Genomic DNA, 18,176 nt, shown 5'->3' with positions numbered 1-18,176 from the left:
CACACATCCTCTACCACTTCTGAAACCACAGTGCTCTTCCCCAATCTGATGCTCTGTACATGCCTTCACCCTCCCATATAATTTACCAGGAATACTCAACAAACTTATACCTCTCAAATTTGAGCACTCACTCTTATCCCCTTTGCCTTTGTACAATGGCACTATGCACGCATTCCGGCAATCCTCAGGCACCTCACCATGAGTCATACATACATTAAATAACCTTACCAACCAGTGAACAATACGGTCACCCCCTTTTTTAATAGATTCCACTGCAGTACCATCCAACCCTGCTGCCTTGCCGGCTTTCATCTTCCGTAAAGCTTTTACTACCTCTTATCTGTTTACCAAATCATTTTCCCTAACCCTCTCACTTTGCACACCACCTCGACCAAAACACCCTATATATGCCACTCTATCATCAAACACATTCAACAAACCTTCAAAATACTCACTCCATCTCCTTCTCACATCACCACTACTTGTTATCACCTCCCCATTTGCGCCCTTCACTGAAGTTCCCATTTGCTCCCTGTCTTACGCACTTTATTTACCTCCTTCCAGAACATCTTTTTATTCTCCCTAAAATTTAATGATAATCTCTCACCCCAACTCTCATTTGCCCTCTTGTTCACCTCTTGCACCTTTCTCTTGACCTCCTCTCTCTTTCTTTTATACATCTCCCACTCAATTGCATTTTTTCCCTGCAAAAATCGTCCAAATGCCTCTCTCTTCTCTTTCACTAATAATCTTACTTCTTCATCCCACCACTCACTACCCTTTCTAATCAGCCCACCTCCCACTCTTCTCATGCCACAAGCATCTTTTGCGCAATCCATCACTGATTCCCTAAATACATCCCATTCCTCCCCCACTCCCCTTACTTCCATTGTTCTCACCTTTTTCCATTCTGTACTCAGTCTCTCCTGGTACTTCCTCACACAAGTCTCCTTCCCAAGCTCACTTACTCTCACCACCCTCTTCACCCCAACATTCACATATATTTATATATATGTATACCATCATCATCAGCATATTACCATTCGCCATTTCCCTTGTTAGCGAGATAGCGTTAAGAAGAAAGGACTGGGCCTTTGAGGGAATATCCTCATGTGGCCCCCTTCTCTGTTCCTTCTTTTGGAAAATAGAAACAATGAGTTGTATATATATTGCAGTGGAATTTGTTAAAAAAGGGGGTGACTGTATTGTTGTCTGGTTGGTTAGGTTATTTCATGTATATATGACTCATGGTGAGGTGCCTGAGGATTGGTGGAATGCTTGCATAGTGCCGTTGTGCAAAGGCAAAGGGGATAAAAGTGAGTGCTCAAATTACAGAGGTATAAGTTTGTTGAGTATTCCTGGGAAATTATTTGGGAGGGTATTGATTGAGAGGGTGAAGGCCTGTACAGGGTATCAGATTGGGGAAGAGCAGTGTGGTTTTAGAAGTGGTAGAGTATGTGTGGATCAGGTGTTTGCTTTGAAGAATGTATGTGAGAAATACTTAGAGAAGCAAATGGATTTGTATGTAGCATTAATGGATCTGGAGAAGGCATATGATACAGTTGATAGAGATGCTATGTGGAAGGTATTAAGAATATATGATGTGGGAGGCAAGTTGTTAGAAGTAGTGAAAAGTTTTTATTGAGGATGTAAGGCATGTGTGTGTGTAGCAAGAGAGGAAAGTGATTGGTTCTCAGTGAATGTAGGTTTGTGGCAGGGGTGATGTCTCCATGGTTGTTTAATTTGTCCATGGATGGGGTTGTGACGGAGGTGAATGCGAGAGTTTTGGAAAGAGGGGAAAACATGCAGTCTGTTGTGGATTAGAGAGCTTGGAAGTGAGTCAGTTGTTGTACACTGATCATACAATGCTGGTGGCTGATTCGGACGAGAAACTGCAGAAGTTGGTGACTGAGTTTGGTAAAGTTTGTGAAAGAAGAAAGTTGAGAGTAAATGTGAATAAGAGCAAGGTTATTAGGTACAGTAGCGTTGAGGGTCAAGTCAATTAGGAGGTAAGTTTGAATGGAGAAAAACTGGAGGAAGTGAAGTGTTTTAGATATCTGAAAGTGGATTTGGCAGTGGATGGAACCATGGAAGCGGAAGTGAATCATAGGGTGGGGGAGGGGGCGAAAGTTCTGGGAGCATTGAAGAATATGTGGAAGTCGAGAACGTTATCTTAGTAAGCAAAAATGGGTATGTTTGAAGGAATAGTGATTCCAACAATGATATAATGTTGCAAGGCGTGGGCTATGGATAGAGTTGTGCAGGGGAAGTTGGATATGCTGGAAATGAGATGATTGAAGACAGTATGTTTTGTGAGGTGGTTTGACCGAATAAGTAAGGAAAGGGTAAGAGAGATGTGTGGTAATAAAAAGAGTGTGGTTGAGAGAGCAGGAGAGGGTGTTTTGAAATGGTTCAGTCACATGGAGAGAATGAGTGAGGAAAGATTGACCAAGAGGATATATGTGTCAGAGGTGGAGGGAATGAGGAGAAGTGGGAGACCAAATTGGAGGTGGAAAGATGGAATGAAAAAGATTTTGAGTGATCGGGGCCTGAACATGCAGAAGGGTGAAAGGCATGCAAGGAATAGATTGACTTGGAACGATGTGGTATACCGGGGTTGACGTGCTGTCAATGGATTGAACCAGGGCATGTGAAGCGTCTGGGGTAAACCATTACTTGCATGCCTTTCACCCTCCTGCATATTCAGGTCCTGATTGCTCGAACTCTTTTTCACTCCATCCTTTCACCTCCAATTTGGTCTTCCACATCTCCTTTTTCCCTCCACTTCTAACACATATATCCTCTTTGTCAATCTTTCCTCACTCATTCTCTCCATGTGACCTAACCAATTAAATACACCCTCTTTTGCTCTCTCAACCACACTTTTTTTATTACCACTCGTCTCTCTTACCCTTTCATTACTTACTCGATCAAACCACTTCACACACATATTGTCTTGAAACATCTCATTTCCAACACATCCACCCTCCTCCGCACAACCCTATCTAATGCCTATTCCTCACAACCATATAACATTGGTGGGACCACTATTCTTTCAAACATACCCATTTTTGCTCTCCAAGATAAGGTTCTTGCCTTGCACTATCTTGTGGAGGCAAAGGTGAAGATTTGTCAAGGTTTTCAAAAAGGAGAAGAGAATGTTCTGAAGTAGAGAGCGGTGAGAGTAAGTGAGCTTGGAAAGGAGACTTGTTTAAGGGAGTACCCAGAGAGATTGAGTGTGGAATGGCAAATGACATGAGTGGAGTGGGTGAGGAATGGGATGTATTTAGGGAAGCAGTGATGGCTTGCGCAAGAGATGCATGTTGAATGAGAAAGACGGGAGGTGGGTAGATTAGAAAGGATAGTGAGTGGTGGGGTGAAGAAGTAAAGTTGTTAGTGAAAGAGAAAAGAGACATTTGGATGATACTTTCAGGAGAGTAGTGCAAATGACTGGAAGATATATAAAAGAGAGTGGCAGGATGTCAAGAGAAAGGTGCAAGGGCTGAAAAGGAGGGCAAATGAAAGTTGGGGTGAGAGCAGTGTGGTTTCAGAAGTGGTAGAGGATTTGTGGAGCAGATGTTTGCTTTGAAGAATGTATATAAGATATACTTAGAAAAACAAATGGATTTGTATGTAGCACTTATGGATCTGGAGAAGGCATATGATAGAGTTGATAGAGATGTTATGTGGAAGGTATTAAGAACATATGATGTGGAGGGTAATTTGCAAGAAGCAGTGAAAAGTTTTTATCGAGGATGTAAGGCATATGTACGAGTAAGAAGAGGGGAAAGCGATTTGTTCCCTGTGAATGTCGGTTTGCGGCAGGGGTGTGTGATGTCTCCAAGGTTGTTTAATTTGTTTATGGATGGGGTTGTTAGGTAGGTAAATGCAAGAGTTTTGGAGAGAGGGACAAGTATGCAGTCTGTTGTGGATGAGAGGGCGTCGGAAGTGAGTCAGTTGTTTGCTGATGATACAGCGCTGGTGGCTAATTCGAGTGAGAAACTGCAGAAGCTGGTGACTGAGTCTGGTAAAGTGTGTGAAAGAAGAAAGCTGAGAGTAAATGTGAATAAGAGCAAGATTATTAGGTTCAGTAGTGTTGAGGGAGAAGTTGATTGGGAGGTAAGTCTGAATGGAGAAAAACTGGAGGAAGTGAAGTGTTTTAGATATCTGGGAGTGGATTTAGCAGCGGATGGAACCATGGAAGTGGAAGTGAGTCACAGGGTGGGGCGGAGGCAAAGGTTCTGGGAGTATTGAAGAATGGGAGTATTGAAGGCGAGAACGTTATCTCGGAGAGCAAAACTGGGTATGTTTGAAGGAGTAGTGGTTCCAACAATGTTATATGGTTGTGAGGCGTGGGGTTGTGCAGAGGAGGGTGGATGTGTTGGAAATGAGATGTTTGAGGACAATGTGTGGTGTGATGTGGTTTGATCGAGTAAGTAATGAAAGGGTAAGAGAGATGTGTGGTAATAAAAAGAGTGTGGTTGAGAGAGCAGAAGAGGGTGCATTGAAATGGTTTGGTCACATGGAGAGAATGAGTGAGGAAAAATTGACAAAAGGATATATGTGACAGAGGTAGAAGGAATGAGGAGAAGTGGGAGACCAAATTGGAGGTGGAAAGATGGAGTGAAAATGATTTTGAGCAATTGGGGCCTGAACATGCAGCAGGGTGAAAGATGTGTGAGGAATAAAGTGAATTGGAACGATGTGGTGTGCTTGAGTCGACGTGCTGTCATTGGATTAAATCAGGGCATGTGAATTGTTTGGAGTAAACCACGGAAAGTTTTGTGGGGCCTGGATGTGGAAAGGAAGGTATGGTTCCGGTGCATTATACATGAGAGCTCGAGACTGAGTGTGAACGAATGTGGCCTTTGTTGTCTTTTCCTAGCGCTACCTCTCGTGCAGGGGGAGGGATTGCTATATTATGTGTGGCAGGGTGGTGACAGGAATGGATGAAGGCAGTAAGTATGAATATGTACATGTGTATATATGTGTATACCTATGTATGTATATGTATGTATATATCTCCCCTATCCATGGGGAGAGGGGAGATATCCCTGGGGATATGGGAGAAAGAATACTTCCCATGTGGTCCCCATGTGTTGTAGAAGGCGACTAAAGGGGTATGGGAGTTGGGGGCTAGAAACCCTCCCTTCCTTGTACAATGTGGTGTACTTAGGTCGACGTGCTGTCAATGGATTAAATCAGGGCATATGAAGTGTCTGGGGTAAACCATGGAAAGTTTTGTGGGGCCTGGATGTGGAAAGGGAGCTACGGTTTTGGTGCATTATACATGACAGCTCGAGACTGAGTGTGAAAGAATGAGGCCTTTGTTTTCTTTTCCTAACATTGCCTCTTGCGCAGAGGGAGGGGCTACTATATCATGTCTGGCAGGGTGGTGACGGGAATGGATGAAGGCAGTAAGTATGAATATGTACATGTGTATATATGTGCATATCTATGTATGTATATGTATGTATATATATCTCCCCTATCCCTGGGGATAGGGGAGATATCCCTGGGGATAGGGGAGAAAGAAAACTTCCCACAAATTCCCCACGTGTCATAGAAGGCGACTAAAGGGGATGGGAGTGGGGGGCTAGATACCCTCCCCTCTTTGTATTTTAACTTTCTAAAAGGGGAAACAGAAGAAGGAGTCACGCAGGGAGTGCTCATCCTCCTGGAAGGCTCAGATTGGGGTGCCTAAATATGTGTGGATGTAACCAAGATGAGAAAAAAGGAGAGATAGGTAGTATGTTTGAGGAAGGGAACATGGATGTTTTGGCTCCGAGTGAAACGAAGCTCAAGGGTAAAGAGGAAGAGTGGTTTGGGAATGTTTTGGGAGTAAAGCCTGGGGTTGGTGAGAGGACAAGAGCAAGGGAAGGAGTGGCACTACTCCTGAAACAGTTGTGAGAGTATGTGATAGAGTGTAAGAAGGTAGATTCTAGATTGATATGGATAAAACTGAAAGTGGATAGAGAGAGATGGGTGATTATTAGTGCATTAGTGCCTATGCACCTGGGCATGAGAAGAAAGATCATGAGAGGCAAGTGTCTTGGGAGCAGCTGAGTGAATGTGTTAGCAGTTTTGATGCATGAGTCTGGGTTATAGTGATTGGTAATTTGAATGCAAAGGTGAGTAATGTAGCAGTTGAGGGAATAATTGGTGTACATGGGGTGTTCAGTGTTGTAAATGGAAATGGTGAAAAGCTTGTGGATTTGTGTGCTAAAAAGGACTGGTGATTGGGAATACCTGATTTAAAAAGAGAGATTTTTTTCTTTTTTTTTGCTTTGTCACTGTCTCCCGCGTTTGCGAGGTAGCGCAAGGAAACAGACGAAAGAAATGGCCCAAACCACCCCCATACACATGTATATACATACACGTCCACACACACAAATATACATACCTACACAGCTTTCCATGGTTTACCCCAGACGCATCACATGCCCTGATTCAATCCACTAACAGCACATCAACCCCGGTATACCACATCGATCCAATTCACTCTATTCCTTGCCCTCCTTTCACCCTCCTGCATGTTCAGGCCCCGATCACACAAAATCTTTTTCACTCCATCTTTCCACCTCCAATTTGGTCTCCCACTTCTCCTCGTTCCCTCCACCTCTGACACATATATCCTCTTGGTCAATCTTTCCTCACTCATTCTCTCCATGTGCCCTAACCATTCCCAAATCACCCTCTTCTGCTCTCTCAACCACGCTCTTTTTATTTCCACACATCTCTCTTACCCTTACGTTACTTACTCGATCAAACCACCTCACACCACACATTGTCCTCAAACATCTCATTTCCAGCACATCCAACCTCCTGCGCACAACTCTATCCATAGCCCACGCCTCGCAACCATACAAAATTGTTGGAACCACTATTCCTTCAAACATACCCATTTTTGCTTTCCGAGATAATGTTCTCGACTTCCACACATTCTTCAAGGCTCCCAGGATTTTCGCCCACTCCCCCACCCTATGATCCACTTCCGCTTCCATGGTTCCATCCGCTGCCAGATCCACTCCCAGATATCTAAAACACTTTACTTCCTCCAGTTTTTCTCCATTCAAACTTATCTCCCAATTGACTTGACCCTCAACCCTACTGTACCTAATAACCTTGCTCTTATTCACATTTACTCTTAACTTTCTTCTTTCACACACTTTACCTAACTCAGTCACCAGCTTCTGCAGTTTCTCATGTTAATCAGCCACCAGCGCTGTATCATCAGCGAACAACAACTGACCCACTTCCCAAGCTCTCTCATCCACAACAGACTTCATACTTGCCCCTCTTTCCAAAACTCTTGCATTCACCTCCCTAACAACCCCATCCATAAACAAATTAAACAACCATGGAGACATCACACACCCGTGCCGCAAACCTACATTCACTGAGAACCAATCACTTTCCTCTCTTCCTACACGTACACATGCCTTACAACCTCGATAAAAACTTTTCACTGCTTCTAACAACTTGCCTCCCACACCATGTATTCTTAATACCTTCCACAGAGCATCTCTATCAACTCTATCATATGCCTTCTCCAGATCCATAAATGCTACATACAAATCCATTTGCTTTTCTAAGTATTTCTCACATACATTCTTCAAAGCAAACACCTGATCCACACATCCTCTACCACTTCTGAAACCACACTGCTCTTCCTCAATCTGATGCTCTGTACATGCCTTCACCCTCTCAATCAATACCCTCCCATATGATTTACCAGGAATACTCAACAAACTTATACCTCTGAAATTTGAGCACTCACTCTTATCCCCTTTGCCTTTGTACAGTGGCACTATGCACGCATTCCGCCAATCCTCAGGCACCTCACCATGAGTCATACATACATTAGATAACCTTACCAACCAGTCAGTAATACAGTCACCCCCTTTTTAAATAAATTCCACTGCAATACCATCCAAACCTGCTGCCTTGCCGGCTTTCATCTTCCGCAAAGCTTTTACTACCTCTTCTCTGTTTACCAAATCATTTTCCCTAACCCTCTCACTTTGCACACCACCTCGACCAAAACACCCTATATCTGCCACTCTGTCATCAAACACATTCAACAAACCTTCAAAATACTCACTCCATCTCTTTCTCACATCACCACTACTTGTTATTACCTCCCCATTTGCGCCCTTCACTGAAGTTCCCATTTGCTCCCTTCTCTTACGCACTTTATTTACCTCCTTCCAGAACATCTTTTTATTCTCCCTAAAATTTAATGATACTCTCTCACCCCAACTCTCATTTGCCCTCTTTTTCACCTCTTGCACCTTTCTCTTGACTTCCTGTCTCTTTCTTTTATACATCTCCCACTCAATTGCATTTTTTCCCTGCAAAAATCATCCAAATGCCTCTCTCTTCTCTTTCACTAATAATCTTACTTCTTCATCCCACCACTCACTACCCTTTCTAATCAACCCACCTCCCACTCTTCTCATGCCACAAGCATCTTTTGTGCAATCCATCACTGATTCCCTAAATACATCCCATTCCTCCCCCACTCCCCTTACTTCCATTGTTCTCACCTTTTTCCATTCTGTACTCAGTCTCTCCTGGTACTTCCTCACACAAGTCTCCTTCCCAAGCTCACTTACTCTCACCACCCTCTTCACCCCAACATTCACTCTTCTTTTCTGAAAACCCATACAAATCTTCACCTTAGCCTCCACAAGATAATGATCAGACATCCCTCCAGTTGCACCTCTCAGCACATTAACATCCAAAAGCCTCTCTTTCGCGTGCCTGTCAATTAACACGTAATCCAATAATGGTCTCTGGCCATCTCTCCTACTTACATACGTATACTTATGTATATCTCGCTTTTTAAACCAGGTATTCCCAATCACCAGTCCTTTTTCAGCACATAAATCTACAAGCTCTTCACCATTTCCATTTACAACACTGAACACCTCATGTATACCAATTATTCCCTCAACTGCCACATTACTCACCTTTGCATTCAAATCACCCATCACCAAAACCCGGTCTCGTGCATCAAAACCACTAACACACTCATTCAGCTGCTCCCAAAACACTTGCCTCTCATGTTCTTTCTATGCCCAGGTGCATATGCACCAATAATCACCCATCTCTCTCCATCAACTTTCAGTTTTACCCATATTAATCGAGAATTTACTTTCTTACATTCTATCACATACTCCCACAACTCCTGTTTCAGGAGTACTGCTACTCCTTCCCTTGCTCTTGTCCTCTCACTAACCCCTGACTTTACTCCCAAGACATTCCCAAACCACTCTTCCCCTTTACCCTTGAGCTCTGTTTCACTCAGAGCCAAAACATCCAGGTTCCTTTCCTCAAACATACTACCTATCTCTCCTTTTTTCACATCTTGGTTACATCCACACACATTTAGACACCCCAGGGTGTTGGGGTGAAAAGAGAGATATACATAAGTTTATGTATGTAAGACAGGAGAGATGGCCAGAGAGCTTTATTGGATTATGTATTAATTGATAGGCATGTGAAAGAGAGACTTTTGGATGTTAATGTGCTGAGAGGGTGCAACTGGAGGGATGTCTAATCATTATCTTGTGGAGGTGAAGGTGAAGATTTATAGAGGTTTTCAGAAAGAAGCGAGAATGTTGGGGTGAATAGAGTGGTAAGGGTAAGTGAGCTTGGGAAGGAGACTTGTGTGAGGAAGTACCAAGAGAGACTGAGTGCAGAATGGAAAAAGGTGAGACCAAAGGATGTAAGGGGAGTGGGGAAGGAATTGGATGTATTAGTGAAGCAGTGATGGCTTGCACAAAAGATGCTTGTTGCATGAGAAGCGTGGGAGGTAGGCAGATTAGAAAGGGTAGTGAGTGGTGGGATGAAGTAAGATTATTAGTGAAAGAGAAGAGAGAGGCATTTGGATGATTTTTGCAGGGAAATAGTGCAAATGACTGGGAGATGTGTAAAACAAAGAGGCAGGAGGTCAAGAGAAAGGTGCAAGAGGTGAAAAAGAGGGCAAATGAGAGTTGGGGTGAGAGAGTATCATTGAATCTTAGGAAGCATAAAAAGATGTTCTGGAAGGAGGTATATAAAGTGCGTAAGACAAGATAATAAATGGGAACATCAGTGAAGGGGGCTAATGGAGAGGTAATAACAAGTAATGGTGATATGAGAAGGAGATTGAGTGAGTATTTTGAAGGTTTGTTGAATGTGTTAGATGATATAGTGGCAGATGTAAGGTGTTTTGGTCGAGGTTGTGTGAAATGAGAGGGTTATTAGGGAGAATGATTTGGTAAACAGGGAAAAGGTAGTGAAAGCTTTGCGGAAGATGAAAGCCAGCAAGGCGGCGGGTTTGGATGGTATTGCAGTGGAATTTATTAAAAAAGGGGGATGACTGTGTTGTTGGCTGGTTGGGAATGATATTGAATGTATATATGGCTTATGGTGAAGTGCCTGAAGATTGGCGGAATGCATGCATAGTGCCATTTTACAAAGGCAAAGGGGATAAAGGTGAGTGCTCAAATTACAGAGGTATAAGTTTGTTGAGTATTCCTGGGAAATTATATGGGAGGGTATTGATTGAGAGGGTGAAGGCATGTACAGAGCATCAGATTGGGGAAGAGCAGTGTGGTTTCAGAAATGGTAGAGGATGCGTGGATCAGGAGTTTGCTTTGAAGAATGTATGTGAGAAATACTTAGAAAAACAAATGGATTTGTAAGTAGCATTATGGATCTGGAGAAGGCATATGATAGAGTTGATAGAGATGCTTTGTGGAAGGTATTAAGAATGTATGGTGTGGGAAGCTAGTTGCTAGAAGCAGCGAAAAGTTTTTATCGAGGATGTAAGCCATGTGTACGAGTAGGTAGAGAGGAAAGTGATTGGTTCTCAGTGAATGTTGGTTTGTGGCAGAGGTGCGTGATGTGTCCATAGTTGTTTAATTTGTTTATGGATGGGGTTGTTAGGGAGCTGAATGTAAGAATTTTGGAGAGAGGGGCAAGTATGCAGTCTGTTGTGGATGAGGGGGCTTGAGAAGTGAGTCAGTTGTTGTTTGCTGGTGATACAGCATCGGTGGCTGATTCGGGTGAGAAACTGTAGAAGCTGGTGATTGAATTTTGTAAAATGTGTGAAAGAAGAGAGTTGAGAGTAAATGTGAATAAGAGCAAGGTTATTAGGTACACAAGGTTATTAAGGTCACATTAAGGGGACAAGCCAATTGGGAAGTAAGTTTGAGTGGAGAAAAACTGGAGGAAGTGAAGTGTTTTAGATATCTGGGAATGGATTTGGCAGCGGATGGAACCATGGAAGTGGAAGTGAGTCACAGGGTGGGGAGGGAGGCGAAAGTTCTGGGAGCATTGAAAAATGTGTGGAAGGCGAGAACATTATCTCGGAAAGCAAAAAAGGGTATGTTTGAAGGAATAGTGGTTCCAACAATGTTATGTGATTGCGAGCCATGGGCTGTGGACAGGGTTGTGTGAAGGAGGGTGGATGTGTTGGAGATGAGATGTTTGAGGACAATATGTGGTGTGAGGTGGTTTGATCAAGTAAGTAATGAAAGGGTAAGAGAGATTTGTGGTAATAAAAAGAGTGTGGTTGAGAGAGCAGGAGAGGGTGTTTTGAAATAGTTTGGTCGCAAGGAGAGAATTAGTGAGGAAAGATTGACAAAGAGAATATATGTGTCAGAGGTGGAGAGAATGAGAAGTGGGAGACCAAATTGGAAGTAGAAGGATGGAATGAAAAAGATTTTGAGCGATCGGGATCTGAACCTGCAGGAGGGTGAAAGGCCTGCAAGGGATAGAGTGAATTGGAAGGATGAGGTATACTGGGGTCGAAGTGCTGTCAGTGGATTGAACCAGGTGATGTGAAGCATCTAGGGTAAACCAGGGAAAGTTTTGTGGGGCTTGGATGCGGAAAGGGAGCTGTGGTTTTGGTGTATTGTACATGACAGCTGGAGACTGAGTGTGAACGAATGTGGCCTTTGTTGTCTTTTCCTAGCGCTACCTCGTGCGTGTGCGGGGGGAGGGGGGTTGTCATTTCATATGTGGCAGAATGGTGATGGGAATGAATATATATGTATATGTCTGTGTATGTATATATATGTATATGTCTGTGTATGTTTACATATGTATATTTTGAAATGTATAGGTATATATATATGTGCATGTGTGGACGTGTGTATATATACATATGCATGTGGATGGGTTGGGACATTCTTTCGTCTGTTTCCTTGCGCTACCTCACTAATGCGGGAGACAGCGACAGAGTATGATAAATACATATAGAATATAATTATAAATGTTGAAATGTATAGGTATGTATATGTGCATATGTCGGCATTTATGTATATACATGTGTTTGGCTACTCTTTCATCTGCTTCCTTGCACTACCTCTCTAATGCAAGAGACAGCAACTAAATATAATAGAATGAATAGATAGAAATACATTGAAATGTATAGGTATGTATATGTGTATGCGTAGGCATTTATGTATATGAATGTGTATGTGGGTGGGTTTGGCCATTCTTTCATCTGTTTCCTTGCGCTACCTTGCTAACGCGGGAGACAGTGACTAAGTATAATAAATAAGTAGCTTACAATAAGTGCAGATACACTTTTCGAACCACCTGGGGAAATGTAAAGTGCTAAGGGAATGGAAGAGGGTAAACATCATGCACATCTTTAAGTATAGAGACTGGTATGATGTGTTGAACTACAGCCTAGCCTCCCAGATAAGCATCATTCGTTTATTACCATGAAAGATAATCAGAAAATAAACAAACAAATATGAAAGGGAAACTACCTCAGTGACTTTCAGCATGTTGTCAGGGGAGGGAGAATATTTGTATAGAACCTCTGACATTTCTATAAGACAGTGAAATCATTTTTGAATAAAAAAGAAGGCTTGGAAGACTGTTTGTGTAATGACTAACAGAAAGCACTAGCATTGTACCACACAGTAGGTAACTTAAGAAGATGGATTTCCCAGTAGAAATAAGGAGGAGACCATTTCAGTGGAGAGAACATTATCTTCATGGAAGGGAACAAAGGACTCATGTCAAGGAAACCTCAAAATTGGTTGAGGTCACCAGTGGTATACCCAAGGTTATGTTCTGGAGCCACTTGCCGGATTTCTTCTTCTGCAAAGCTTTCACTGCCTCTTCTTTCTTAACCAAACCATTTTCTCTGATCCTCTAACTTTGCACACCACCCCGACCAAAACACTGTATCTGCCACTCTGTCATCAAGCACATTCAACAAACCTTCAAAATACTCACTCCATCTTCTTACTTCATCACTTCCTGTTATTATTTCCCCACTTGACTCCTTCACCGATGTTCCCTTTGTTCTTTTCTTGTACACTTTATTTACCTCCCTCCAAAACATCCTTTTATTCTCTCTAAAGTTTAATGATACCCTCTCACCCCAACTTTCATTTGCCCTCTTTTTCAACCCTTTCACCTTTCTCTTGACATCCTGCCACTCTCTTTTATACATCTGCCAGTCATTTGCACTCCATCCTTGCAAGTATCATCCAGATGCCTCTCTTTTCTCTCTCACTAACAACTTTACTTCTTCACCCACCACTCACTACCCTTTTTAATCTTCCCACCTCCCACCTTTCTCATGCCACATGCATCTTTTGTACAAGCCATCACTGCTTCCCTAAATATGTCACATTCCTCACCCACTCCCCTCACATCATTTGCTCTCACCTTTTGCCATTCTACACTCAGTCTCTCCTGGTACTTCCTCACACAAGTCTCCTTTCCAAACTCACTTATTCTTGCTACTCTCTTCTCTCCAACATTTTCTCTTCTTTTTTGAAAACCTCTACAAATCTTCACTGCCTCTTCGAGATAGTGATGAGACATCCTTCCAGGTGACCCTCTCAGCACAGTGCATCAATTATAGCCTCAACTGCCACATTACTCACCTTTGCATTTAAATCATCCATTACTAAAGCCCGGTCTCGTGCATCAAAGCAGCTGACACACTCAACTGCTCCCAAAACACTTGCCTCTCATGATCTTTCCTCTCATGAACAGGTACATAAGCACCAATAATCAGCCATCTCTCTCCCTTCACTTTCAGTTTTACCCACATCAAACTAGAATTTACTTTCTTACACTCTATCACATACTCCCATAACTTGTGCTTCAGGAGTAGTGCTACTTCTTCCTTGGCTCTTGTCCTCTTTATGGATGGGGTGGTTAGGGAGGTAAATGCAAGGGTTTTGGAGAGAGGGGTGAGTATGGAGTCTGTTGAGGATAAGAGGGCCTGGGAAGTGAGTCAGTTGTAGTTCGCTGATGATACAGCTCTAGTGGCTGATTTGAGTGAGAAACTGCAGAAGTTGGTGACTGAGTTTGGAAAAGTGTGTGAAAGGAGAAAGTTGAGAGTAAATGTGAATAAGAGCAAGGTTATTGGGTTAATTAGAAGTTGATGGAAAAGTTAATTAAGATGCAAGTTTGAATGGAGAAAACTTGGAGGAAGTTGATTGTTTTAGATATTTGGGAGTGGACTTAACAGCGAATGGAACCATGGAAGCAGAAGTGTGTCACAGGGTGGGGAAGGGGCTGAAGGTTCTGATAGAGATGAAGAATGTGTGGAAGGAGAGAACTATATCTCGGAGTGCAAAAATGGGCATGTTTGAAAGAATGGTAGTTCCAGCAATGTTATATGGTTATGAGGCATGGACTATACATAAGGTTGTACGGAGGAGGGTGGATGTGTTGGAAATGAAATGTTTGAGGACTGTATGTGGTGTGAGGTGGTTTGATCGAGTAAGTAATGAAAGGGTAAGAGAGATGTGTGATGATAAAAAGAGTGTGGTTGAGAGAGCAGAAGAGGGTGTATTGAAATGGTTTGGTCACATGGAGAGAATGAGTGAGGGAAGGTTGACAAAGAGGATATATGTGTTAGAGGTAGAGGGAACAAGGAGAAGTGGGAGACCAAATAGGAGGTGGGAGGATGGAGTGAAAAAGATTTTGAGTGATCAGGGCCTGAACATACAGGAGGGTGTGGGGCTTGCAAGGAATAGAGTGAATTGGAACGATGTGGTATACTGGAGTTGACATGCTGTCTTTGGACTGAATCAGGGCATGTTAAATGTTTGGGGTAAACCATGGAAAGTTTCGTAGGGCCTGGAGGAGGAAAAGGAGCTGTGGTTTCAGTGCAGTACACATGACAGCTAGAGACAGAGTGAATGAGTTTGGCCTTTTTTGTCTGTTTTCCTGATGCTACCTCGATGGCCCATCCACTCACATACACATAAATGCCCATTATTATTATTATTGTGCTTTGTCGCAGTCTCCTGCGTTAGCGAGGTAGCACAAGGAAATGCCCATACATGCACATATACATACATATATATATACATGTATATACATGTATATACATACATATACATATGTATACTCAGACATATGCATATATACATATACATATTCATGCTTGCCTTCATCCATTTCTGGCACTGCCCCGCCCTATGGGAAACAGCATTGCTACCCTCTGCTTCATCAAGGTAGTGCCAGGAAAACAGACAAATAAGGCCACATTTGTTCACACTCAGTCTCTAGCGTTAATGGGATGGCCTTGATTAGGGCCTCAACTGCCTATGCTGTCTCAGCTATCATAGAAAAAAAAGACGTTTGATTTCTTCAGGTGGTTAGTGATTGGTTTGGATGGTATGCTGGAGCTTTTGCAAAGAACTGGGTGCTGAGCACGCTGAAGTGGGACTGACTTGGACGTTTTTTGTTATGTAGATGATGGGTATATGTTCAAGCATCCAGTAATTGTTCCGAGTGTTTTGTTTTATTCGTTTCTTTGATGATATCAAGGTTTCAAAAATATTTCTTTGATTCTGCAGGTAACATTTGACTATCATCGCATTGTAAAGTTCTCTCGTGTGATTGATGTGGAGGGAGAAGGCCTTCAGATATGTATACGAGACAAAGAATGTGATAATCTCTATGACATGTTCCATGCAAGACGTGTGCTCCATAGAACAGCCTATCAGCATCGAGTTGCCAAAACTATCGAGTTAATGTAAGAGGAGGGATTATGGTGTGTGCTCCATATATGAATAACTGAATACTATTTCCTTTGTAAATTTCAGCTGAATATTTATTTGATATTTTTTGTTTTTACAGGTTGGTGGATGCATTTTTGTATGCAGATAAACATATTCGGTATCGGGGTAAAGATGGGTAAGTCTTAAATATTGAAGATTGCTTATATGGAGTAGATTTTATTAATTGCATGGCATTTCATCTTTCCCTTTATTTAATCAGATTTTTTATATCATCACTTTATTATTCAACCACTTTATATTACCAGAGCCAAAATACAGAGAGAGGCTTTATATTCCTTATTAGTTTCATTAACTTGTATTTTTATACATTACTTGTTAGATATTACCCAAATTGATAAACATTTACTGAAGAATATGGCATGCTGGTTTAGTGTACTTTTAAGCAGTTGTTATTTCCTTTTGCTTAGTTGAGAAAATATATGAATAGAATGATTAGTCACACAATATATTTGATGCCAAATATTCTAAGGGTAAGAAATCAAGAAAAGAGATAGTAATGGATACAACAGCACTATGAGGTTCAGTATGAAAGACAGTGGGAGACCACTCTTAGAAGTGCATTTATTTTTTCTTATGTTTCTACTTGTCTTTTCTGCCATTGTGAGTTAACATCTGGAGCAGGCTTCTGAGCATTCAAGGAAAAATCCTTGCTGTATTTCAAGAAAAGATGATTCAGGAAAGGAGGATTTCTAGCCCCTTGCTTCTACCCCTTTTAGTTACCTCTAATGTACTGCAAAGGACATGTGGATAGTGTTCTGACTGTCCTGATTCTGGAATGTAAGACTTCTGAAATATGCATATCTGTAAGAGAAATGCAATCATATTTCTGTGGATGATTTAGGCAAATTTGTATTTTTCTTGGAGCTTAAATTTAGTGAATTCCTGTAAGACTACAGTATATGCTAGTAAGTGCTTCTCTTATATTATTGGATCATTATACCCTTTCCATATGGAATGGATATTGTATCATTTTCTGTGTGTGTGTACATAAGTACATGTTTATGTTTTGTTCGTAGATAAATAATCAAAACTCTGCATGAATCAAGTAAATGTAACACAGCACATCATGAAATACTTGATATAAAGATATGCAACTCGCACTGGCTAGGTTTTTATAATTTTTCACCTATACAGGATGATATGGAAAAAATTTGAGTGGTTAGTTTCTCAAAGACAAGATTTACACAAGTAATACATAACAGACATATTCACATTTTAAGTTTCACTTCATTTGCTTAGTACCCCATCCAGAACCTTACCTAAATCGTTTCTCATTGAGTGAGAATTGATGTGAGGTTTAATCGTTTAAGATCTGAACCATGTGATAAAAGATGTATACCTCATCATTATTGAATTCCATATTATATTAGATTTCTTAATTGCACTCTTGCCTGCCCCTTTTCTTAAAACAGGAACACAGATCCCATGTGATACAAGTATACATGTCCACATTTCAAAATATCTTTTAACTGATATCATGAAGACTATGCAAAGGTCCATTCTTTTTTTTGATTTGCTGTCTTCTGGTATATTACAAGGTAGCTTTGATAACTGAGAATGAGCTTTGGAGAGGGGGACATTGATCTACAGGATGATATGAATAACAAATCTTGCTGCAGAGAATATAGGCATTCTAGCTGGTCACAGAGGCCAATGTGGGTTACCATTACCTCAGAGGAAAATTCATTCATCCTGCCAATATAGTTATAGTGTAAGTCTTTACTTTGCATTTCCATATTTTTTTTTCACATATGGTGCTTTTATTCATAGTTCACTGCTTCTCCTTGGTTCTGGGATTTGAGAGTTCACAGTACAGGAGTAGATGAAGTTACAGTTAGTACAGGAATTGGAACACTTTTTTATTATCATTGATGTAAAATGATCACTTGCTTGATCATGGTGTTAAAGGTGTTTTGAGTGTCAGCATTTCCTCAATTTTAATTTCATTGTTTTACAAACCATATCTCTTAACCACACAGTTAATAGAAAAATGCATTCTGATGACATTCCCCACCTGGTTGTGGTGCAGAATCTTTGAGGACAGAAAGTAGTAGCCTGGCTCAGTGAATTAAAAATTTCTGGAATCTAGTGTTATGGGGGATGAAGATTGAC

General features: G+C 41.6%; 1 protein-coding gene across 2 annotated transcripts in view; it reads left to right on the top strand.

Annotated features, from left to right (window-relative positions):
* LOC139747652 (deoxynucleoside triphosphate triphosphohydrolase SAMHD1-like) overlaps positions 1 to 18,176 on the top strand; it is a 204,699-nt gene that overhangs the window by 58,487 nt on the left and 128,036 nt on the right. For both annotated transcript variants that reach the window (XM_071660219.1, XM_071660217.1), the window contains exons 5-6: positions 15,840 to 16,018; positions 16,123 to 16,179. In XM_071660219.1, coding sequence (XP_071516320.1) covers positions 15,948 to 16,018; positions 16,123 to 16,179 — 128 coding nt within the window. In that variant the 5' untranslated portion in view covers positions 15,840 to 15,947. The remainder of the gene's footprint in view (positions 1 to 15,839; positions 16,019 to 16,122; positions 16,180 to 18,176) is intronic.

This window comes from Panulirus ornatus, chromosome 69 (genome assembly GCF_036320965.1).
Source record: "Panulirus ornatus isolate Po-2019 chromosome 69, ASM3632096v1, whole genome shotgun sequence".
Classification (NCBI taxonomy): domain Eukaryota; kingdom Metazoa; phylum Arthropoda; class Malacostraca; order Decapoda; family Palinuridae; genus Panulirus; species Panulirus ornatus.
Note: the sequence above shows the minus strand (reverse complement) of the source record. Positions and strands in the feature narration are given on the sequence as shown.